The 26420-nt window shown below is 30.3% G+C and overlaps 1 protein-coding gene across 24 annotated transcripts in view; it reads left to right on the plus strand.

Moving 5' to 3' along the window:
- The window catches only part of Syp (synaptotagmin binding cytoplasmic RNA interacting protein), a 529002-nt gene extending 502902 nt beyond the window's left edge, over positions 1 to 26100 (plus strand). For 11 of the 24 annotated variants that reach the window (XM_075292389.1, XM_075292386.1, XM_075292388.1 and 8 more), the window contains one exon: positions 25614 to 26100. In XM_075292389.1, coding sequence (XP_075148504.1) covers positions 25614 to 25792 — 179 coding nt within the window. In that variant the 3' untranslated portion in view covers positions 25793 to 26100. Of the gene's footprint in view, positions 1 to 15416; positions 15916 to 25613 lie in introns of those variants that run through there. The other 13 variants (XM_075292410.1, XM_075292409.1, XM_075292387.1 and 10 more) reach the window with 8 other exon arrangements.
- Positions 26101 to 26420: the final 320 nt, after the last annotated feature.

Genomic DNA, 26420 nt, shown 5'->3' on the forward strand with positions numbered 1-26420 from the left:
TGCCTATTTTTTTATTGATTTTGTAACAACAATATAATATCTAACAAATCAATAAATAAAATTGTTTTGTTAGATTTTTCATTTATAATTCATTTTAACATAATTTCTTTAATAATTTAAATTTTAAGAATTTTTTGAATAATTTCTTGAGTTTTTGTTTTTTTTTTTGTAATTTTTATTAAAGTAAAAAATAAAGAAAGATTGAATTAAAGTTAAATGCGTTTCTAATTTTTTTTTTAAACAAGATGAAAGTAAATGTTTTTTTAAAGAAATACATTTTTAAATACGAGGATGTTTTTAATTGAAAAATAGGGATCAATTAAATTGTTTTGAAAAAATCTAAGGAAACCTCATGAGTGCATGTTATGTTTTTTTTTATTTCATTTAATATTTGTGATTCTTTACTATCCTATTATTGTTGTTTTTATACCTATATATATCCATAAATAATACTACATACATTTGCAAACATAAATAAATATATATTTTGTTTTTCTGGTTATCGTATTGTATTAACCAGTAATTTTTCTAATATGAAATTCTATAAAAACAAAAGTAATAACAATAATAATCAATTTTTTTTATTATAATATTAATATATGGAATCTGTGTTTTTTTTAATATGGAAAGCCTTGTTTATGAGTGTGCGTGTGAATGTATGTTGTGTTTCTAATTTCTTTCGTTTTCTATTTTCAATCTTCTATTTATGAAAATTTATCAAAAAAAAAAAAATAGATTACAAAGATCATAAATAAAGAATCGATTAGTATTTAAATACATTTTCTTTTATTTTTATATAATTTATTCTTTTGTTTTTCTTCAGTTGTTTATTGTGTTTCATTAATAAATATCATACATAATTTAGTGTTAGTTTTTTTAAGTAAAAAACCTTTTTCAAAAATCCTTTCAGCCCTTTCCTATATATAAAAAAAATCGCACCCACTACTTAATATAAACAACATAATTTTGTTGTTTTTTTTTTGTATTTATCCAAAATATATATATATCGAAAAAATCAATCAACCAAAAATGAAGACGTTTTTATATATAATTTTTTTAAGATTTAAAATATAATGCATCAAATGGCATTAAAGACAAATTCTCAACCCTCAAATAGTTATAAAAAAAAAAATTTTTTCCAAAAACCCCCCCTTCAAAATCCAAGACCTCCGCTATAAAACAAAAGGAAAAAAGAAAAGAAAACAAATTGAATTGTGTTTTCTCATTTCGGATAACAATGATTTGGCCTAACAGCTATTTATGTATATTTTTTGCTTATATATTATAACAGTATCTAGAATCTAGCATAAAATTTAATACTATACAGTATAACCTTAATAAAATGAAATGAATTGTTGAAAAATTATCAAAATTAAGTTATGGGAACAACACAAAACATAATTTCTAAAGAAAATGGTGGGGATGGTGGGGATTAAATTGATGGAACAAGTAGCAGAGTCTATAGAGAAAGGCTGTTAAGTGTTCTACAAAAACATTGAAATTATAACAAAATATTTTTACTAAATTAATAATAAACTAATTTTTCTTAAAAAAATGTCAGTCAACTGGAATTTTTTTCGACATAGACGGTACTTGCACATGCCTGAAGAAAACATTTTTACGGCCATTATCATGTAGCTCCGTTAGGCTTTAACTGCCAGTTAACAGAAATAAAAATTGAAATATATTTTTTCCGGTTAACTTTAACTGAAAAATGTTCAGCAGTTAAGTTTCTGACTGGCATATGGCATTTATATGCAAAATGACAGATATTTATATACCTAGCAGGGTTAAAAAGTTCGTTAGTTAACGTCGCACTAACGGAGCTTCATGAAATTGGGGGTTAATGTAATAACCCTTAAAACTTAAAACAAATAGAAATCAGCTGTTTTCATTTTGGTTATGAAAACTGTTATACTGTTATACCTGTTTTTTACTACAGGTTAGGGATTCATGGTATGGTGGAATTTATTGTGAATGAATTTATACAAATAATTGTGAATGATTTGCCTATTAATTGGCCACACATTGAAAATAAAAAAAGTTCACCTGCAATCGGAGATTATCTTTAAGTAGCTGATATTGGTGTTGCCATTTTTTGTAACTACTTTTGGAAAAATCTATTTTTGTTAAGGCAGATTTATTACATTGAAAATAAAAAAAGTTCACCTGCAATCGGAGATTATTTCTAAATAGCTGATATTGGTGTTGCCATTTTTGTAACTACTTTTGGAAACACCTTTTTTTTTTTTGTTAAGGCAGATTTATCACAGCTACTTTTTCCATATCGAAAACGAATACTTCCGTTAGGTTAGGTTTTAATCCTAACCTAAAATTTCAGTACTGCACACAAAAAAATCACTAAAATTTTTCCAATTAAAATTTTAATTGAGTTTTAAAAAATATTTAATTGATTCAACAAATTTTTTAATTGAAACAAAAATCAATCACAAAAATAATAGTATCAATTAATTTTTTAATTGGATCAATTAACTTTTTAATTGACCTTCAATTAATTTTTTAATTGATACTATTATTTCTGTGATTGAAGACATTTCAATTAAAAATTAATTGGATCAATTAATTTCGTGATTGAATCAGAAAAAAAATTTTTGTGTGTGACCATCAATGCCTTGTTAAGTTTTTTACTTGGTTTTTTTCTTCCGGATGATGTAAAATCGACCATTAGATGGACGATAAAAAATAAGGATTTCATTAAATATTATTTATAGATATTTGTATGCATATTTTAGAAACATTTTTAAATATTTTTCTACACTAGAAAAATATTTTCTTAACCCTAGAACATTCAAATTTAAATATTGAGAATAAAGTTCTTTTTAATAAGAAGTTCAAAAACAAATTGAATTTGTGTCCGATAGTATCTCATTTTTTTTTCTTTATTTCCGAATATCGGAGCATGGGTGATAAACTTCAACATTTGCAATACAGTTCAGCTCAATAGGGCTGAAGTCAGAGAGTATCTCAATTTTTTCGTTATAGGAAAAAGAAATTTCTGCGATGCCAAATATCGGAACATGAGCGATCATAATTATTGATAAAAAGAACTTCTGGCGATTTCGAGTCAAATTAAAAGTGCAACATTTTCGAAATTACTCTTAAAAATATAAATGACATTTTCCATCAACATCTTATCTGGATTTAATATCCCTCACAATATTATGGATTAGAAATAACTTTAGAATGACACTAGTATTTTGGCGAAAAGACAATGAGGGAATAGGTAGGGCAAAACTAGGGCAACATTTTTTCACAGGTTAATAGTAGTGCTGGCGCCACGCTTAGTGATTTAAGTTCCTATGCAGATTAATGGGATTCGCTTGTCTATTGCTAGTAATATTTTCCCCATCATTCCACCATACAAAAAAAAAGTTATCATACATAAAAAAAATACTGGGACACGCTTTAACTATTATCGTATGTAAGAATAATCATAACTTTTATTAAGGTACTACTGTATACAAAATTAAATTATCATGGCAAATATATCACCAAATTTTTTTTAAATAAATATTTATTACCATTTTTCAAAATTTTTATTATTATTATATATATATATATATATGTTCATAATAAATTGAACTTATCTCTGGTACATTATTTTAACCCTTTTAAAATATTGAATAATTTTATTATTTGCAATGTTATTAAAAAATCATTATACACATTGTCATAACTTACATATGCTTTGCTAACAATTTCATGTTTTTAGTTTTTTTTAATAAATACGTTTTTTCCTATAGACTTGTTGAAAATTTAGTAAGCCTTTTTTTTTAATTTATGTTTTTTTTTTGGTAATATAAATTTTAATTCTACTTTATCTCTATGAATTGAAATATAATGCATTGAAATACAAATAGTAAAAGCATTTGTTTTCAATGTATTTTTTGTTGTTATTGTTTTTTAAGAGAAAACACTATAAAAATATGCATATTTTTTTTTAAATACTAATCGATTCGTTTTTATGATATTTCTCTATATTGCCTATGTCTACTTATTTTTATATTAAGATCTTTTCACATAAATATGCAAACACTATACACATATATATATTTTACACTGATTCATCCATTTTGTTTTTTCATACAATCATATTATATTCTTCTTTAATAATATTGATTTGCCATGGCATATCTTATATTTTGTTATGTGTCTTTTATTCTCTTCATTTCACACTTCTGTTTTAGTATTTTCCATTTTTCCTATAATTTAGCAGCTTTTTGTTAATTTTGTAATAAAAAAAAAGATAATTTATATAGAAATTTAAAAATTTGTTATATGTGAATTTTTATGGAGTTATGTGTAAAATTTGCAAATTATATTTCTAGTACAAAATGTTTCAAATTAAATATTAAATAGGCAAACATAAGTAATGGTATTTTCAGAAGATAACTATTTTGCTTAGTATTTGGAGATTTATAATTATAATTGGTGAATTTTAAAAATATTACACGAAAATGAAGAGGTAATCAACCAAACCGGAAATAAAATGGACACATATGTAATTCTGGTAAAATAAAAATAAAAATAAAAACAAAAAATAAATTTATATTTTTTAAGTGAACAAATATATCCCTATATAACACTTAAAAATATTAATTGCTTCGATTGCTGCAATTAAACCTTTTGAAAGATAATATTCTCTTATATTGCGCAGCAGCATTTCTCACATGCCTGTTCATTTTTCCGTGCGAAAATTTCGCAGTTGCATCGCTATATTTTTCGAAAAAGCTGAAAACCAAGATTTCGAAATTATTTCGTCTTATTAGGCTTATTGTAAAACTATCATCTTCAAAAACAAACTCATTAGCTGAAGTTGCCATATTTTGTTTTAATTTTTCAAAAAAAAAAAAAAATAAATAAATAATGGAAAATACAATTTTTAAGAAAGTACAAAAAAAAAGTATTTTTTTAGGCGGAAATGTACTTTTCACTAAATTTCAATGAAAATTCCATTCGAAGACAATTGTCGGAGCTCCTTTAGACTGAATTTTAAATTAATAAAATTTAAAAATAAAATTTTGTTTGTCAACTCTTCAATTTTAAATAACTTTTTTAATTTTCTATCCGCTTACAAAGACTACCGTAGTATTGTAATCACGGCTGGTAAAATTCTACAAAAATGTTAGTTTTTTTACTGTTTGGTAGATAGGTAGAATTCATGGTACTTCATAAATTTCTATAGATAAATAAAAATAAATTTTTGACAAAATTTTCTATAGAAATAAAATTTTGACAAAATTTTCTATAGAACTAAAATTTTGACAAAATTTTCTATAGAACTAAAATTTTGACAAAATTTTCTATAAAAATAAATTTTTGACAAAATTTTCTATAGAAATAAAATTTTGACAAAATTTTCTATAAAAATAAAATTTTACAAAATTTTCTAAAGAAATAAAATTTTTACAAAATTTTCTATAGAAATAAAATTTTGACAAAATTTTCTATAGAAATAAAATTTTGACAAAATTTTCTATAGAAATAAAATTTTGACATAATTTTCTATAGAAGTAAAATTTTGACAAAATTTTATTTAGCAATAAAATGTTGACAAAAGTTTCTATATATATAAAATTTTGACAAAATTTTCTATAGAAATAAAACGTTGACAGAATTTACTATAGAAATAAAATTTGCTATAGAAAAAAAACGTTGACAAAATTTTCTATAGAAAAAAATGTTGACAAAATTTTCTACAGAAATAAAATTTTGACAGAATTTTCTATAAAAATAAAATATTGACAAAATTTTCTATAGAAATAAAATTTTGACAAAATTTTCTATAGAAATAAAACGTTGACAGAATTTTCTATAGAAATAAAACGTTGACAGAATTTACTATAGAAATAAAATTTTCTATAGAAATTAAACGTTGACAAAATTTTCTATAGAAATAAAATGTTGACAAAATTTTCTATAGAAATAAAATTTTGACAGAATTTTCTATAGAAATAAAATATTGACAAAATTTTCTATAGAAATAAAATTTTGACAAAAATTTTCTATAGAAATAAAATTTTGACAAAATTTTCTATAGTAATAAAATTTTGACAAAAATGTCTATAGAATTAAAATTTTGACATAGTTTTCTATGGATATAAAATTTTTTAATCCTATTCTCGGAGCTCGACCACCACCAAAAATATTTTATAGTAATAAAATTTTCATTTGTTTTGTTTTGTTATTGTTGGTTTTGTTCTTTAAGCATTGTTGTTGTTTTTTTATTTCAGCTTAAAACCATACATTGACTAAACTACAAGAGTAGCTTAACCAACAGAGGAAAAGAATGTTTGTCAAATTTATTTGGGCAAAGCCCTATAGACTGCAAGATGGTTGGATGGACGCACGTTTCGGAATTACCACATTCCTCATCAGCATCCTCTACTTGCAGCAAAACTATCAACCAATTATCAGAATAAATTCAGGCAGTTTATTAAACCCAACAAAAACCACACTTGAACCCTCCGAAAAAAGGTTTTACATTGATAGCCGGCTTATGCCGAAATAAACTCGAAACAAACATATCTCTTTTCCTATGCCACTGTCAAATCATCGATTTGAATTCACATGGCTGGGTTTATTTTGAGCGTGCCTCCTCTTCTTTTTCCATTTGTTTTGTTTTGTTATTGTTGGTTTTGTTCTTTAAGCATTGTTGTTGTTTTTTTATTTCAGCTTAAAACCATACATTGACTAAACTACAAGAGTAGCTTAACCAACAGAGGAAAAGAATGTTTGTCAAATTTATTTGGGCAAAGCCCTATAGACTGCAAGATGGTTGGATGGACGCACGTTTCGGAATTACCACATTCCTCATCAGCATCCTCTACTTGCAGCAAAACTATCAACCAATTATCAGAATAAATTCAGGCAGTTTATTAAACCCAACAAAAACCACACTTGAACCCTCCGAAAAAAGGTTTTACATTGATAGCCGGCTTATGCCGAAATAAACTCGAAACAAACATATCTCTTTTCCTATGCCACTGTCAAATCATCGATTTGAATTCACATGGCTGGGTTTATTTTGAGCGTGCCTCCTCTTCTTTTTCCATTTGTTTTGTTTTGTTATTGTTGGTTTTGTTCTTTAAGCATTGTTGTTGTTTTTTTATTTCAGCTTAAAACCATACATTGACTAAACTACAAGAGTAGCTTAACCAACAGAGGAAAAGAATGTTTGTCAAATTTATTTGGGCAAAGCCCTATAGACTGCAAGATGGTTGGATGGACGCACGTTTCGGAATTACCACATTCCTCATCAGCATCCTCTACTTGCAGCAAAACTATCAACCAATTATCAGAATAAATTCAGGCAGTTTATTAAACCCAACAAAAACCACACTTGAACCCTCCGAAAAAAGGTTTTACATTGATAGCCGGCTTATGCCGAAATAAACTCGAAACAAACATATCTCTTTTCCTATGCCACTGTCAAATCATCGATTTGAATTCACATGGCTGGGTTTATTTTGAGCGTGCCTCCTCTTCTTTTTCCATTTGTTTTGTTTTGTTATTGTTGGTTTTGTTCTTTAAGCATTGTTGTTGTTTTTTTTATTTCAGCTTAAAACCATACATTGACTAAACTACAAGAGTAGCTTAACCAACAGAGGAAAAGAATGTTTGTCAAATTTATTCTGATAATTGGTTGATAGTTTTGCTGCAAGTAGAGGATGCTGATGAGGAATGTGGTAATTCCGAAACGTGCGTCCATCCAACCATCTTGCAGTCTATAGGGCTTTGCCCAAATAAATTTGACAAACATTCTTTTCCTCTGTTGGTTAAGCTACTCTTGTAGTTTAGTCAATGTATGGTTTTAAGCTGAAATAAAAAAACAACAACAATGCTTAAAGAACAAAACCAACAATAACAAAACAAAACAAATGGAAAAAGAAGAGGAGGCACGCTCAAAATAAACCCAGCCATGTGAATTCAAATCGATGATTTGACAGTGGCATAGGAAAAGAGATATGTTTGTTTCGAGTTTATTTCGGCATAAGCCGGCTATCAATGTAAAACCTTTTTTCGGAGGGTTCAAGTGTGGTTTTTGTTGGGTTTAATAAACTGCCTGAATTTATTCTGATAATTGGTTGATAGTTTTGCTGCAAGTAGAGGATGCTGATGAGGAATGTGGTAATTCCGAAACGTGCGTCCATCCAACCATCTTGCAGTCTATAGGGCTTTGCCCAAATAAATTTGACAAACATTCTTTTCCTCTGTTGGTTAAGCTACTCTTGTAGTTTAGTCAATGTATGGTTTTAAGCTGAAATAAAAAAACAACAACAATGCTTAAAGAACAAAACCAACAATAACAAAACAAAACAAATGGAAAAAGAAGAGGAGGCACGCTCAAAATAAACCCAGCCATGTGAATTCAAATCGATGATTTGACAGTGGCATAGGAAAAGAGATATGTTTGTTTCGAGTTTATTTCGGCATAAGCCGGCTATCAATGTAAAACCTTTTTTCGGAGGGTTCAAGTGTGGTTTTTGTTGGGTTTAATAAACTGCCTGAATTTATTCTGATAATTGGTTGATAGTTTTGCTGCAAGTAGAGGATGCTGATGAGGAATGTGGTAATTCCGAAACGTGCGTCCATCCAACCATCTTGCAGTCTATAGGGCTTTGCCCAAATAAATTTGACAAACATTCTTTTCCTCTGTTGGTTAAGCTACTCTTGTAGTTTAGTCAATGTATGGTTTTAAGCTGAAATAAAAAAACAACAACAATGCTTAAAGAACAAAACCAACAATAACAAAACAAAACAAATGGAAAAAGAAGAGGAGGCACGCTCAAAATAAACCCAGCCATGTGAATTCAAATCGATGATTTGACAGTGGCATAGGAAAAGAGATATGTTTGTTTCGAGTTTATTTCGGCATAAGCCGGCTATCAATGTAAAACCTTTTTTCGGAGGGTTCAAGTGTGGTTTTTGTTGGGTTTAATAAACTGCCTGAATTTATTCTGATAATTGGTTGATAGTTTTGCTGCAAGTAGAGGATGCTGATGAGGAATGTGGTAATTCCGAAACGTGCGTCCATCCAACCATCTTGCAGTCTATAGGGCTTTGCCCAAATAAATTTGACAAACATTCTTTTCCTCTGTTGGTTAAGCTACTCTTGTAGTTTAGTCAATGTATGGTTTTAAGCTGAAATAAAAAAACAACAACAATGCTTAAAGAACAAAACCAACAATAACAAAACAAAACAAATGGAAAAAGAAGAGGAGGCACGCTCAAAATAAACCCAGCCATGTGAATTCAAATCGATGATTTGACAGTGGCATAGGAAAAGAGATATGTTTGTTTCGAGTTTATTTCGGCATAAGCCGGCTATCAATGTAAAACCTTTTTTCGGAGGGTTCAAGTGTGGTTTTTGTTGGGTTTAATAAACTGCCTGAATTTATTCTGATAATTGGTTGATAGTTTTGCTGCAAGTAGAGGATGCTGATGAGGAATGTGGTAATTCCGAAACGTGCGTCCATCCAACCATCTTGCAGTCTATAGGGCTTTGCCCAAATAAATTTGACAAACATTCTTTTCCTCTGTTGGTTAAGCTACTCTTGTAGTTTAGTCAATGTATGGTTTTAAGCTGAAATAAAAAAACAACAACAATGCTTAAAGAACAAAACCAACAATAACAAAACAAAACAAATGGAAAAAGAAGAGGAGGCACGCTCAAAATAAACCCAGCCATGTGAATTCAAATCGATGATTTGACAGTGGCATAGGAAAAGAGATATGTTTGTTTCGAGTTTATTTCGGCATAAGCCGGCTATCAATGTAAAACCTTTTTTCGGAGGGTTCAAGTGTGGTTTTTGTTGGGTTTAATAAACTGCCTGAATTTATTCTGATAATTGGTTGATAGTTTTGCTGCAAGTAGAGGATGCTGATGAGGAATGTGGTAATTCCGAAACGTGCGTCCATCCAACCATCTTGCAGTCTATAGGGCTTTGCCCAAATAAATTTGACAAACATTCTTTTCCTCTGTTGGTTAAGCTACTCTTGTAGTTTAGTCAATGTATGGTTTTAAGCTGAAATAAAAAAACAACAACAATGCGTAATAAAATTTTGACAAAATTTTCTATAGAAATAAAATTTTGACAACATTTCAAAATAGAAATAAAATGTTGACAAAATTTTCTATATAAATGAAATTTTGACAGAATTTTTTATAGAAATAAAATTTTGACAAAATATTCTACAGAAATAAAATTTTGACAAAGTTTTCTATGGAAATAAAATTTTGACAAAGTTTTCTATAAAAATAAAATTTAGACAAGATTTTATATAAAAATAAAATTCTGACAAAATTTTCTATAGAAATAAAATATTAACAAAATATTCTATAGAAATAAAATTTTGACAAAAGTTTCTGTAGAAATAGAATGTGGACCAAATTTTCTGTAGAAATAAAATGTTGACAGAACTTTTTATAGAAATAAAATTTTGACAAAATTTTCTTTAGAAATAAAATTTTGACAAAATTTTCTTTAGAAATAAAATTTTGACAAAATTTTCTTTAGAAATAAAATTTTGACAAAATTTCCTATAGAAATAAAATTTTGACACACTTTCCTATAGAAATAACATTTTGACAAAAGTTTCTGTAGAAATAAAATTTTGGCAGAATTTTCTGTAGAAATAAAATTTTGGCAGAATTTTTTATAGAAATATAATTTTGACAAAATTTTCTATAGAAATAAAATTTTGACAAAGTTTTCTATGGAAATAAAATTTTGACAAAGTTTTCTATAGAAGTAAAATTTTGACAAGGTTTTCTATCGAAATAAAATTGTATAATCCTATTCTCGGAACTCGACCACCACCAAAAATATTCTATAGAAATAAAATTTTGAAAAAATTTCCTATAGAAATAAAATTTTGACACACTTTTCTATAGAAATAAAATTTTGACAAAAGTTTCTATAGAAATAAAACGTTGACAACATTTTCTATAGATTTATATAAAAATAAAATTTTAACAAAATTTCTATAGAAATAAAATTTTTACAAAATTTTCTATAGAAATAAAATGTTGACAAAATTTTCTATAGAAATAAAATTTTGACAAAGTTTTCTATGGAAATAAAATTTTTGCAAAATTTTCTGTAGAAAAAAAAAATTTATAATCCTATTCTCGGAGCTCGACCACCACCAAAAATATTCTATAGAAATAAAATTTTGACAAAATTTTCTATAGATTTCTATAAAAATAAAATGTAGACAAAATTTCCTATAGAAATAAAATTTTGACAAAATTTTCTATAGAAATAAAGTCATTTATATTTTGCAACCAATTTGATGTTGGAAGATGTCTCACTTTTGATTACAATTTAAATCGCCTTTAGATATCGGGACAACGTATTACATTGTTGTATTCGGTCTTTTAGTACTGCATACAACATTTTGTCGAACTATCAAGAACATCTTGGTAAATTTTCGTCTTCAAATGATGCGTTCCCTTATACTATGTTCACACAAAAGGCACGAAATCCCCTTAAAGGCGATTTTGTCCGAAATAGTCATAGAGGATTTCAACAAAATATTATTCAAAATCCACTATACTACCATGTACAACTGTGGTTTTAGTACTAAAATTTCGCGGTCACGCTGGCAAATATTTACAAAAAAAAAAAAGAATTCGTCACCACGGTCAAACCAGTAAACATATTTGGTTCATATTGAATAGAAGTATTTTCCAAAAACTTTATCCGAATATGCTCCTGACAGTAAATTTGGTAAAATATTTGCTATTGGCTTCAAACCTCAAATTTTGTAACGAACTAAGCTTTTTGAGATTTACTACAGCCCAAAAATTAATGTTGTTGTTTTGGACAATTCGTCCTCCTCGTTTCTACGCGACACAATGATAATTATTTTTGGTTAATAGTTTGTGCAATAAGATGATATAAACATAGTAAAGTAAAATCATTAGATTTATTTTGCCATATAAATCCATATTTTCCGGCATCATCCGACACTTAATTGTTGCGGCTTGAAGGCTGAGTCGATACAATGTTATCTATACGGTCAACTACCGATGAGATTATTTGTACAACTAATCGTACTATCTAATCTACATTTTATTCATGACCGTGTTGGTCAGTGTTGCAATCAGAGAATGAAACAGCCGAGTCGCACTGCTGATTTCAGTCGCCGCCGACTATTTTTTGGCCAGTCGACGCCGCCGCCGAATATATCGACTCAATTACGCGAATTAATCAAAAATATCGATTTAAATCTGAAAAATTTATTAATAATTGTCGTATTGTGTAAAAGTATTTGTTGGTAAATTTTTTAACCTTCCTCCCATAATCTATCAATTTCAAGCTGCTGTTTTGCAAAAATTTAGCTCAGAAAATGTTAACGAAATGTAAATTTGATTGTATGATTGGTTGTACAACTAATCTCATTACCATCAGCATTTCTTATTAGCCTCGACTCGGACTCCGGAGACCACTCCAGGTAGTGTAATCTCATTTTAACAGTATTCCAATTGCAATTTTAAGGTGAAGTGTTCCAGAAATAGACCGATATAAGTATTCTATTTTGCCATATGTGTTTATATGTCCTAAACAACCCTAATTTTAAATTTTGATACGACTCGACGACAAATCTCAGCATTTTAGGGATGTAAAGAACTCTACATTTTAATGTCAGACCCATAAATTAAAATACGACACAAGACTATATAGAGACCACATCAAAATATGTGTAGATAACAAGAATCTCCAGAATATGTATTTATAAAAACAAGAAATAATTAGGCTTCCAGATGTTTAAGAAGTAAAATCCTGGTATTAATCTATATAGGCATTTTATAAAAAATAAAAACGGATGACAGGAATAGCTGGAAATGAAATGGTGAAATATCGATTTATAAATGGTCTATCAGTTATAGACATTAGAGGCCATTAATTTAATGTAAAGAATTTCGAGTGGCTTTGACGAAGCAATCATTCTCCCAATAGACCGCCTCAGATGACACGTTGGCAGAGGTTTAATTTAAAATTACAGCTTCTAAAGACATATGAAGATTTCTCAAGTAATTATCTCTATATACAAAATCTGGGCCGATGGGAAATTTATTTATGATTTATGGATCTCAAATAACACTAAATTCAAAATTCTTATGGTGGTTTCTTTTCTAAAAACAAGTGCTTTGCCTTCATTTTGTCTGTACAGAATACGCATTTTTAAAATGTTACCAGCAACCTAAAAAAAATGCTATCATTTCACCGGGCAGAAAAGAATTCAAAGAAGGGAACAGGGCAATCGCAACAATCTCGTTTGTTAGCAGTGCTGAAAATGCCCGCAATTGGCCTCTATGCGTGGCGCTATTTTCACAACAGAATTCGAAGCCTTTTTGCACTTTTGCCTGTTTTTTAAGAAAAGAACCTAAAAAGTACATTTTCCGGGCAAAATGCGAAAAAAGTGCGCATTTTTTACAAGTAAAGAAAACGCCATTAGGTTGGGAAAAACTTCTTAAAACAAATCGGAAGATGGGTTTATATGTAGGTGCTATATCACAAAATTGTCCGGTATGACCCATCTTCGAACTCACCATGCCTGCCAAAAAAATTTAGAACGTTAGGTTCTACTGCTATATTACTTTAAAATTGTACGTTTATCAAGAGTACATATAGGTTCAAAAATCGATATTTTATTATGTTACAAATGGACAATACAATTGATTAATTCATCCCATATTCTAGTAATTTCACCATATAAATACACTTTGAATGGCCTGAAATCCATTAATTCGTTTTTCATTGTTCGATAAAAGCCCTAATGGAATCTAATTTGTCGAAATATTTCTTTAGTTACAAAGATAGGAAGTGTTTTTCAAAGTTTGTTTCGCCGGAGTCGGAGTCGAGCAAAATTTCTACGATTCCGGCTCCGACTCCGACTCCGACTCCATCAAAATCTTCAGACTCCGACACCGACCCCACAGCCCTGACTGTTATAACAAATATTGAATATTTTTTTCATTTTTTTATCCTTTACTTTTTAAAAAAAAAATCGAAAATGTATTTGTGGTTTTTAGGTATGAAAGCGTCCCATTTTGGGGACAAGAGCCCGGAAAATATTGGCAACACTGTCTACGGTGCATGATTACTGTTATCTTTCTTGGCAAAAAATAAAATAATTATAAGCTATTTTTCACATTAAAATGGATATAGTTTTGATTAACATTTGTATGAGCTATCCACAACATCTTATCAGTTCAAACAGAGAGTACTGATAAACACAAGAGAACGAAACTGTGAAGCGAAACTGCGTCAGTAGGTGGCAGTCATGAGGAAAATTTCTCTAATATCATGCTGTTTTTGTCGGCACTTCTCTCATGCGCTTTACCGACTATCAGTTATTCCGGACGGAATGTCGGTGCTTGTAAATAATCTTACAGTGTGTCGGAACGATACGACTTGTCAGCGATGACTAAATAATCGGTAAATGTGTTATCGATCCCATAAACATGCAGCAGTATCGATTATGCCTTCGGACTTAACTTATAATGTGCACAATATATGCGATATGTTCGACACGAGCACTGTCGTCCGGAATAACTGATAGTCTGTAAAGCGCATCAAATATCATACATTTTGCGTCGGCGTCACCCAGTTCAGTTTCCTGCCGACTTTACGAAACGTAAAGAAAATAGGTTTTAAAACCTACTTTGTAGTAACAAATGTTCTTTTTTTATAAATGTTTTCATTCCATTAAATTTTTTGGCAGACAATTTGAAATTATAACTGCCGATGGGTTTATAAACAATTTATCAAAACAGCGATTCGGCCGCAACGTCGGCCAAAGCCGCAGGCATTGTGCGACATCTGTACGGTTGATATTTGATGTTTTTGTGGAAGAGAAATTTTAGTCCTCTTGTGTTTTTATTCTCTCTGGTGCAAATTCCACCAATATTACCAAATTGTATTTTTTTTTTAATATTATAACATTGTAAAGTGCCACAAATAATCACACTAATAAATATTTGTTGCTATTTGAATAATTTATACATTAAAAATTTAGGATTCCATTTATTTTCTCTCGTTGTTTGTAAACAGCTGATACCAGTGTTGCACAATTTTGTACATGTTCTGGATAAACGAATATTGTGTTTTCTTTTAGTACCTACACGGCTTGGTTATCCAGTACTAAAATAAAACAAATATTCAATTATTTTTCTTAGATTAAAAACAGTTAGTATTTATTATAATTAATTAAAACGATGTACAGGTGTACATCAAATATAATATAGTTTTTGGATAAAATATCAATTCGAAATTTTACACATAATTGCATAAATTCACACACAAATTTGTTGTTACTTTTGTTTTACGCAATAATTGACATTTACTTTTACTGAATTTATAATATTGCCCAAAATTTTACAGCATTCAATGGAGTCCAAACAAAAATCTAATGTCCGAACATTGAAGTCTTATTAATTGCAATTATTCAAACTGAAATCACAATCCGCACAAGACTTAAAATCAAGAATCAAAACTTACATTTATAATAACTGGTTGATGTCCGAAAATTCAAAAACAAAAAAAAAAACAATTTATTTTTATGGTTGTCTTCCTTGGCATCATAGCCGATACAAATATTTGAATTTCCATTGGATATATGAAAAAAACTGAAGCTTGAAATTTTTGAAAAACAAAAACCGAAGACTAACAAAAATTTTTTAAGCATTTTTGATGGTGTCTAAATTCAAATCACCTCAAATTAATTTCACACTTAACTCATCGACTTTTCAAATTTCTTTAATCAAGACAAAACAAAATCAAAAAAAAAATTGTTCATCTATAACATTTTCCAAATATAACTGAATTATTTCCATAATTTAGATTCTTTAGACAATTTTTTCGATTTTTTGTTTAATTTCGTTTTATTAATTTAACTAAAAAAACTAGCACACACACTTCACGTCCTAATTTTTAGTAACTAATTTGTTAAATGTTTTGTTAAAATCTTGAATTTTTCAATCATTTTGCCTTGATACATACTTTTTTTCATTGTGATTGTTTCAAAATTGTTTACATTTAATTATCTTTACTTTTGCGAATTGTATTTTTTTTTTAATTTGAAAAATTTTGTAACATGAGCTAAAAAACTTATGTAAATTTAATTTGAAATATTTTTCAAAATAAATGGAAAGAATGATAATAATTGGCAATTATTTCATAAAAAAAAAACTATTGTAGGAATTATTTTCAACAAAATTTTAATGCATTTTCTATTTGACAAATCTGATAATAAGTAATACAATAGGGAATATCAATATTTTTTGTTAACGGTTGTTAGTATGTCGAAAATACACTTGCAATATTCATAATAAGATATATTTAAATTTCAATATATTAAATAATGTACCAAATGTTAAAAATGTACCAAATTGTATTTAATCATTGTCATTGTATAATAATACCCATAACAAAAAAAATTTTATTTGATAAAAAAAAATACGAAGATAGTTGGGTTTTATCGAAAATATTTTCTAATTTGAACTCATCAAAAATCCGTTATTGAACAAAAATATCTTAGGCATTTTATCACTTACAAAACCGATAAAGAAATCCACTTTTCAACAATTAGGTCGTAATATGTTTGTAAGTTTAATATTGATAAAAATAAGTCCACAATTTGATAAAAAATATCGTAAGCGATTTATAAACATTAAAAAAATCTAATTTCGATAAAAATGTCGTAAGCATTTGATCAATTATGGGGTTGAAATAAACGACATTTTTACATAAAAAGAATTTTTTATACCCTCCACCATAGGACCATAGGGGTATATTAACTTTGCTCTATGACCCCATAAAGTATATATATTCTGGGTCGTGGTGAAATTCTGAGTCGATCTAAGCATGTCTGTCCGTCCGTCCGTCTGTTGAAATCACGCTAACTTCCGAACGAAACAAGCTATCGACTTCAAACTTGGCACAAGTAAAGGGTGATTCTTTTGAGGTTAGGATTTTCATGCATTAGTATTTGACAGATCACGTGGGATTTCAGACATGGTGTCAAAGAGAAAGATGCTCAGTATGCTTTGACATTTCATCATGAATAGCCGAACGATCTGCCACAACGTCGAATTTTCAGTGAATGGGCCCTAGAAAAGTTGGCAGAAAATCCGCTTTTTTATCGACAAATTTTGTTCAGCGATGAGGCTCATTTCTGGTTGAATGGCTACGTAAATAAGCAAAATTGCCGCATTTGGAGTGAAGAGCAACCAGAAGCCGTTCAAGAACTGCCCATGCATCCCGAAAAATGCACTGTTTGGTGTGGTTTGTACGCTGGTGGAATCATTGGACCGTATTTTTTCAAAGATGCTGTTGGACGCAACGTTACGGTGAATGGCGATCGCTATCGTTCGATGCTAACAAACTTTTTGTTGCCAAAAATGGAAGAACTGAACTTGGTTGACATGTGGTTTCAACAAGATGGCGCTACATGCCACACAGCTCGCGATTCTATGGCCATTTTGAGGGAAAACTTCGGAGAACAATTCATCTCAAGAAATGGACCGGTAAGTTGGCCACCAAGATCATGCGATTTGACGCCTTTAGACTATTTTTTGTGGGGCTACGTCAAGTCTAAAGTCTACAGAAATAAGCCAGCAACTATTCCAGCTTTGGAAGACAACATTTCCGAAGAAATTCGGGCTATTCCGGCCGAAATGCTCGAAAAAGTTGCCCAAAATTGGACTTTCCGAATGGACCACCTAAGACGCAGCCGCGGTCAACATTTAAATGAAATTATCTTCAAAAAGTAAATGTCATGGACCAATCTAACGTTTCAAATAAAGAACCGATGAGATTTTGCAAATTGTATGCGTTTTTTTTTTTTTTTAAAAGTTATCAAGCTCTTAACAAATCACCCTTTAGTTGTTATTGATGTAGGTCCACTTTTACGTATAGCCCCGGCTGAAATTTGGTACATGGTGTTAGTATATGGTCTCTAACAACCATGCCAAAATTGGTCCATATCGGTCCATAATTATATATAGCCCCCATATAAATCGATCACCAGATTTGACCTCCGGAGCCTCTTAGAGGAGCAAAATTGATCCGATCTGGCTGAAATTTGGTACATGGTGTAAGCATATGGTCTCTAACAACCATGCAATAATTGGTCCATATCGGTCTATAATTATATATAGCTCCCATATAAACCGATCACCAGATTTGTCCTCCGGAGCCTCATGGGGGAGCAAAATTCATCCGATCCGGTTGAAATTTGGAACGTGGTGTTAGTATGTGGTCTCTAACAATCATGCAATAATTGGCCCATATAGGTCAATAATTATATATAGCCCCCATATAAACCGATCCCCAGATTTGTCCTCCGGAGCCTCTTGGAGAAGCAAAATTCCTCCGATCCGGTTGAAATTTGCAACGTGTGTTAGTATATGGTCTCTAACAAACACGATATGGACACGAATTGGTCCATATCGGTCCATAATTATATATAGCCCCGATATAAGCCGTTCTCCAGATTTGATCTCCGGAGTCTCTTGGAGAAGCAAAATTCATCCGATCCGGTTGAAATTTGCAACGCAGTGTTAGTATGTGGTCGCTAATAACCATGCCAAATTTGGTCCATATCGGTCTATAGTCATATATATCCGATCCCCAATCACACAAAAATTGGTCGATATCGGTTAGGTTAGGTGGCAGCCCGATGTATCAGGCTCACTTAGACTATTCAGTCCATTCTGATACCACATTGGTGAACTTCTCTCTTATCACTGAGTGCTGCCCGATTCCATGTTAAGCTCAATGACAAGGGACCTCCTTTTTATAGCCGAATCCGAACGGCGTTCCACATTGCAGTGAAACCACTTAGAGAAGCTTTAAAACCCTCAGAAATGTCACCAGCATTACTGAGGTGGGATAATCCACCGCTGAAAAACTTTTTGGTGTTCGGTCGAAGCAGGAATCGAACCCACGACCTTGTGTATACAAGGCGGGCATACACAAGGTCGTGTGTTCGATATCGGTTCATAATCATGCTCGATCTAAAAATAATCTACCAAAATTTTATGTCTATAGAAAATTTTGTCAAAATTTTATTTCTATAGAAAATTTTGTCAACATTTTATTTCTATAGAAAATTTTGTCAAAATGTTATTCCTACAGAAAATTTTAGCAAAATTTTATTTCTATAGCTAATAACCATGCCAAATTTGGTCCATATCGGTCTATAGTCATATATATCCGATCCCCAATCACACAAAAATTGGTCGATATCGGTTAGGTTAGGTGGCAGCCCGATGTATCAGACTCACTTAGACTATTCAGTCCATTCTGATACCACATTGGTGAACTTCTCTCTTATCACTGAGTGCTGCCCGATTCCATGTTAAGCTCAATGACAAGGGACCTCCTTTTTATAGCCGAATCCGAACGGCGTTCCACATTGCAGTGAAACCACTTAGAGAAGCTTTGGAACCCTCAGAAATGTCACCTGCATTACTGAGGTGGGATAATCCACCGCTGAAAAACTTTTTGGTGTTCGGTCGAAGCAGGAATTGAAACCACGACCTGGTGTATGCAAGGCGGGCATACACAAGGTCGTGGGTTCGATATCGGTTCATAATCATGCTCGAGCTAAAAATAATCTACCAAAATTTTATGTCTATAGAAAATTTTGTCAAAATTTTATTTCTATAGAAAATTTTGTCAACATTTTATTTCTATAGAAAATTTTGTCAAAATTTTATTCCTACAGAAAATTTTAGCAAAATTTTATTTCTATAGAAAATTTTGGAAATTTTTTTTTTTTAAAGAAAATGTTGTCAAAATTTTAAATCTATTGAAAATGTTGTCAAAATTTTATTTCTATAGAAAATTTTTGTCAAAATGTTATTTCTATAGAACATTTTGTTAAAATTTAATTTCTATAGAAATTGTTGTCAAAATTTTACTTCAATAGAAAATGTTGTCAAAATTTTATTTCGTCAAAATTTTATTTCTATAGAAACTTTTATCAAAATTTTATTTCTATACAAAATTTTGTCATTTTAATTATATAAATACGTATCGTAATCGGTTTAGTTTAATATATACTACATATGGACTACCTTGCAATTTAGAAGACGGTGTTAGGAAGTTTTAAGATATCTTTCCATCGGCAAGTGTTACCGCAACCCAAGTAATTCGATTGTGGATGACAGTCTTCAGTAGAAGTTTCTACGGAATCCATGGTGGAGGGTACATAAGCTTCAGCCTGGCCGAACTTACGGCCGTATATACTTGTTTTTTATTTCTATTTAGAAATAATTTGTTCAATCAAAATAATAATAAATATAATATTTGATTTTTCAAAGAATTAAGTAAATCAACACTCGAATTGTTGTCTTCATTGCATATATAATTTTTGACTCAAAACTCATTTTTTTATCAGAAATTATTTTCAAATATTATTGATAAAATACTCGTACATTTCGGCGTTGATATTCCCAACATTTTGTATCAAATACAAAATCTATAAAGAAATTCAAATTATCAAACTTTATCAATTTTTTTAATAATTTTCTTGATAAATATTGTTATCAAAATTTAACAATGCGTATTATTTTCTGTGTATCAAAATGTTTGGTCTAGTTTGTCGTAATCTTAAACAAAAAAAGGTCAAACTTTTGACTCTTTGATGCACGCTTATAGTACGTTAACACTAGATGCTAGAAATCGAGATTTAATGCCCAGTGTGAACGTTATATCACCAAACAATTTTAATCAGCTACAGATATTTGTGTCGGCGGCGACTGACACTTAATCGTGACGGCTGTGCCGACTAGAGCGACCAAAGCCGATCGGTGAAAACCGATGGACCGGTGTTTCGTTTGTCGGTTTTGTATAAAATCCCATTTTCGGTGGACCGGTAGAACCGGTGTTTTTAATATGATAAAAACCGGTTTTCGGTATTTTATTTTCCATGTAAAGGTGGGTATTAAGTTCGAGTTTAGCCGCTAAAATCGTCATTTTTTCACGATTACTTTTCTTTAATAATCCATTTTAAGGAATACAAACTTTGTGGAAATTTGCTTTGGGCTATTCCCCATCAAGTTATAATGAAATCTTAAACAAAAATGTATAATTGTATGCCTTTTTTATCGATTTAGTTTTCACTTTAGTGAAAAAATGACGATTTTAGCTGCTAAACTCGAACTTAATACCAACCTTAAACTGAAACCCGAATGTATTTTCTGCGCCAACTCGTTTTTCAAACACTTCCAACATTGTATTCGTCCAAGATGTCAAATAAAATATGTACGTTGGTTTTCTAAAGAAATCCCAGAGATATTGCAATGAAATATAAATAAATCGTGCTTGCTCAATTAGGAGCGAATATTTTGTCAGCAAATTATTATTATTCGACTTAATTTGGTGTACCTTTCTGTAGAAAATGAGCTCTGCTTGTGTATATTTTGAAAAACAACAAAATGATTCTTCGAAAGCCAAATGCAGTATGTACAAGAAAATTATTAGTTGTCGAGACTCTTCAACACCGTCTTTAATACAACATTTGAGAAATATTCACAAAAAGCAAATGGAACCAAAAAATAAAAAAAATCCAACATTTTAATGTTTATCTACGGTATTGTTACCGCAATTACAGCCAATGAATTTAATTTTTAAATAATTTAAAAATGGTCCGGTTTTTAAGCACAGAAAAATAACGACTTAAAAAAAACGGTTTTTTGATCTCTCTAGTGCCGACACAAATATGTCTATCGACCAGAGAATGAAGCCAAACCATTTTTGTCGCCAATTTTGTTTATCTACGGTATTGTTACCGCAATTACAGCCAATGAATTAAATTTTTACATTAAAACAGTATTTTTTTTCTTCATTTATATTAAATTTAGCGAATTCCCCACTTTTGGCCGGTTATGCCACCGGTTTTAAAAATGGTCCAGTTTTTAAGAACAGAAAAAACCCAACTTTCAAAAAAACCGGTTTTTTTATCTCTCTAGTGCCGACACAAATATGTCTATCGACCAGAGAATGAAGCCAAACCATTTTTGTCGGCAGCGGCTGACACTAAAAGTTTGCCTCCGGTGGCGGCGGCTTAACGGCTAAGTCGATATAAATTTGTCTATTTAGCAGCGTACAAATATCCATTATAAAATTAATCTGGGATTAGTTGTACAACCAAACATACAATCAAATTTACACTTCATTCAAATTTTTGGAGCTAAATTTTTACAAAATTATTATAGCAATTTGATACTGATCAATTGTGGGTGGAAATTTCAAAATTTTGGCAAAAAAAACATACAACAATTATTAATAATTTTTTCTGACTTAAATCAATAATTTTGATTAATTCGCGGCTAAGTTTGAGCAGAGATGGTCTGTATCAAACATTTTAAGGTTTGCGACTGTCGCAAAGTTGTAAACGCCGTAAACGTCACATACACGTCGTAAATGTAGAAAAAGTAGCAAACGTCGCAAACTCCAAATACTTCAGGCCCTTCAGATAGGCAGCGTATGATATCCAAGATGATGATATATGCGAAGAAGTTTCAATTCTCAGGAATGTTCATAAAATTATTAACGAGTTTAAAAAACTTGAGAATATAGTTATTTCAATTGGAAACTCGAAGCCAAAATTACTATAAACTACTCGATGTTGTAGTAAACGTGACGGTCGGTACTCGCTCATGGTTAACCTTTCACAAATTACTGCAGAAACTGGAAGGAAGGAAAACTACTTAAGTCTTATATAAGTGAATTCCTGTTTAGAGAAAATTTTATAAAATCACCTTTTGGCTTATTAGAGCCAATTGCCATACTAATTAAAAATTTTCAAAATTGTAGCTAGGCATTCGTTGATGCAGCAAAAGCTTGGACCACGAAAACCAAGAATAGTTTGAAGTTGTGAATGAGAGATGTAAATCTAGTAGCTAAAATAGGTGGCACGACTCTGCGGCTTCATTCTCTGCTATCGACCTCGATCATTTATCCACTAAAATGTATAATATAAAGTATCCGAACCACTACGAGATTAGTCGTACAACTAATCTTAAAATAAAATTTGCATTTTGTCACATCAGTTTGGGTGAAATATTATAATTTTTTGTGAGAAAAATAGAAACATTTTAAAAGCTATTTTGTTTGTGTTTGCCGAATAAACAAAAAAATAACGTTTTGCTTTTGAAAGGTGTTTGAGATGGTCATAATTCTACTTGTATGTTTAAACTATTTCAAAATGAAAAAAAGCAAGTATATACGGCCGTAAGTTCGGCCAGGCCGAATCTTATGTGGCCTCCACCATGGATTGCGTAGAAACTTCTACGAAAGACTGTTATCCACAAATTTCAACTCACATGGTTGTTAAATATCATATACTACCACCACGTACCAAATTTCAACCAGATCGGATGAATTTTGCTTCTCGAAAAGGCACCGGAAGTCAAATCTGGGGATCGGTTTATATGGCAGCTATATATAATTATGGACTGATAGGAACCACTTCCTGCATGGTTGTTGGATACCCTACCAAATTTCAACCGAATGTGAAGAATTTTGCTCTTCCAAGGTGCTCCGGAGGTAAAATCTGGGGATCGGTTTATATGGGACCTATATATAATTATGGACCGATATCGACCAATTTTTGCATGGGTGTTTGAGGCCATATATTAACATCACGTACCAAATTTCAGCCGGATCGGATGAAAATTTTTTCTCGTAGAGGGTCTTCAAGCCAAATCGGGGGATCGGTTTTTATGGGGGCTATATATAATTATGGACCGATGTGGACCTATTTTTGCATGGTTGTTAGAGACCATATACTTACATCATGTACCAAATTTCAGCCGGATCGGATGAAATTTGCTTCTCTTGGGGGCTCCGCAAGCCAAATTTGGGGGTCCGTTTATATGGGGGCTATAGGTAAAAGTGGACCGATATGGCCCATTTGCAATATCATCTGACCTACATCAATAACAAGTACTTGTGCCAAGTTTCAAGTCGATAGCTTGTTTCGTTCGGAAGTTACTGTGATTTCAACAGACGGACGGACGGACATGCTCAGATCGACTCAGAATTTCACCACGACCCAGAATATATATACTTTACGGGGTCTTAGAGCAATATTTCGATGTGTTACAAATGGAATGACAAAGTTAATATACCCCCATCCCATGGTGGAGGGTATAAAAAACATCAAACATATTCAAAATAAATTTAAATGCAGAGAAATGCCTCGGACACTCTGAAAAGCGGTCACCTTTCAAAAGTGGACAACTTTCGTGGGACATTTGCTATATATCACAATAAAATTAACCTATCATAAGTGGCCACCTCCCAAATGTGGACAAAATTTAGACAACCGTATGGATTCTCTTCTGAGAGATTTCACTGTAGTTATACATTAATACACGAATATAATATTTATAAATAATTTATGAAATATTTGGGAAAAATAAAATTTATAAATAATTTATAAAATATTTGGGAAAAGTGTGAGTGAGTGATAGAAATTTTACAAAATAAACTTTCTATATAGTATATTTTTTTGAATTTATATTATATACTCGTATTCCAATAATACCTTTGTGTATGTAAGTCGTGGAAAATAACTAATAAGCACCGTTAACGAAAAGTGTTGAAAAGAATACGAAATAATTGTAATCTGTTTTAAGTCTCAGGTGAGAGGAATGGGTAAATATTTGGAAAAAGTAGGGAGCATATATTTCCAAATGGAAACAATGTAATACAGAGCTGTACATTTTAACATGATGACTAGTTCTTTCCCACTCTTTTCACTGGAGACCTTCAACAGATATAATTATAAATTGGTTTTATTATATTTTTATTTTAAGACCTAATAAATCCCAATTATAGTTAATTTACTAAAATACAAGTCTACGAATATAATTATAAAAAAAAATGTATGTCTTACATATCTATTAACAATGTGTTTTAGTATTAATTAATTGGAAATAATCATTCTACTAAATATTATCCAAAACAAAAATATATATACATTTTTTTGGTTTTTGAGGTTTTGTTTGGTTCCTATATATCGTTAAAAACATTTTCATTTCATTTTTTTTTATTATTTTATTTTGTTAATTTTTTTCCTCCTTTTATTACCAAAATGTAATAATTATTAACAAGAAATATATACAAAAATATTTCTACCAACAAAAAAAATCCATAATATATATATTAATATAAAAAAAATATATTTATATATTACAATAGTGTTTTTTGAATATGACAAAGAAAATTAATTTTACCAAATGTTCTACTCTCTTTTTTTCTCTTTCTCTCTATATTTCTTCCTGTCTCGCCTCTCTTTTTGAAAAATTTCCAACTGCTATATAAAAATAACAAAACAAAAACTATACTCGCAAAAACAAAACCTCAATTACGATATATTTGCGTCGTAAAAAAATAACTGCCCTCCCTGTTCTTTATTTTTGTTAAATGAAATATCCTGATTACAATGATGATGATGATGATCAACCCAAACCATCCAAACCAAACAACCGAAACCGACCGATCGTTTGCCTTTTCCAAATCGCCATGGCTATTACACATCGACTCTCGAATTCCTCTCTAAAGTAGTAGTCGGTAAACGTAAATTTGATGGAGGTCACCAAAATCCAGCAGATATTAAGCGACGTTACCCGGGCGGTTTGATAGGAAATGGCGGCAGTTGGGGCAGTTTACCACTACCACAACAACCATTAGGTACTAATGGCGAACAATGGTATACGGATACGTTTTCTACATGGAGTTAAAGAAACAAAATTATCTGAAACAATAAAACAAAATCACACTCACACAAATACAACACCCACACACACACACCCCCAAATCCATTAATATTAAAACAACAAACAAAACAAAAATTCCTTTTTCAAAATAAAATAAAAATTTCTTCTATAAACAAAATGAATTTCTCACAAGGCTAAAAAAAAAACAATAAGAAAAAATAAAATTTACACCATAATTATTTTTATTTTAGATTGACAAAAAGCAATACTGTAGCAAGAAAAAAAACACACAACAACAACAAAAACAAATATTTAACACAAAAAAAAAACAACATATTTTCAAGTAATAAGAAGAAAAGAAAACGCATAAAGATCAGTAGTAGTTGAATGACACAATATGGAAAAGAAAATATTTATCACATAAATAAGGCGACAGTAAAATGAAAAAAAAAAATATGGAAAAATATGCAACATTTCCAATATGAAAAACAAAACAAAATATTTTTTTTAAATATAATTATCAATACAAGAAAGAGTAGAAAAAATACACATACTTAATGAAAAAAGCTTACTTTTATAATCCAAAAATGAAAAACAAAATATCTCAAAAAAATTTTAAGCACTTTTTTATAGAAAGAATAAGTTTTATAAA

The sequence above is a fragment of the Haematobia irritans genome, chromosome 1, assembly GCF_050003625.1.
Source record: "Haematobia irritans isolate KBUSLIRL chromosome 1, ASM5000362v1, whole genome shotgun sequence".
NCBI classification, from domain to species: Eukaryota; Metazoa; Arthropoda; class Insecta; order Diptera; family Muscidae; genus Haematobia; species Haematobia irritans.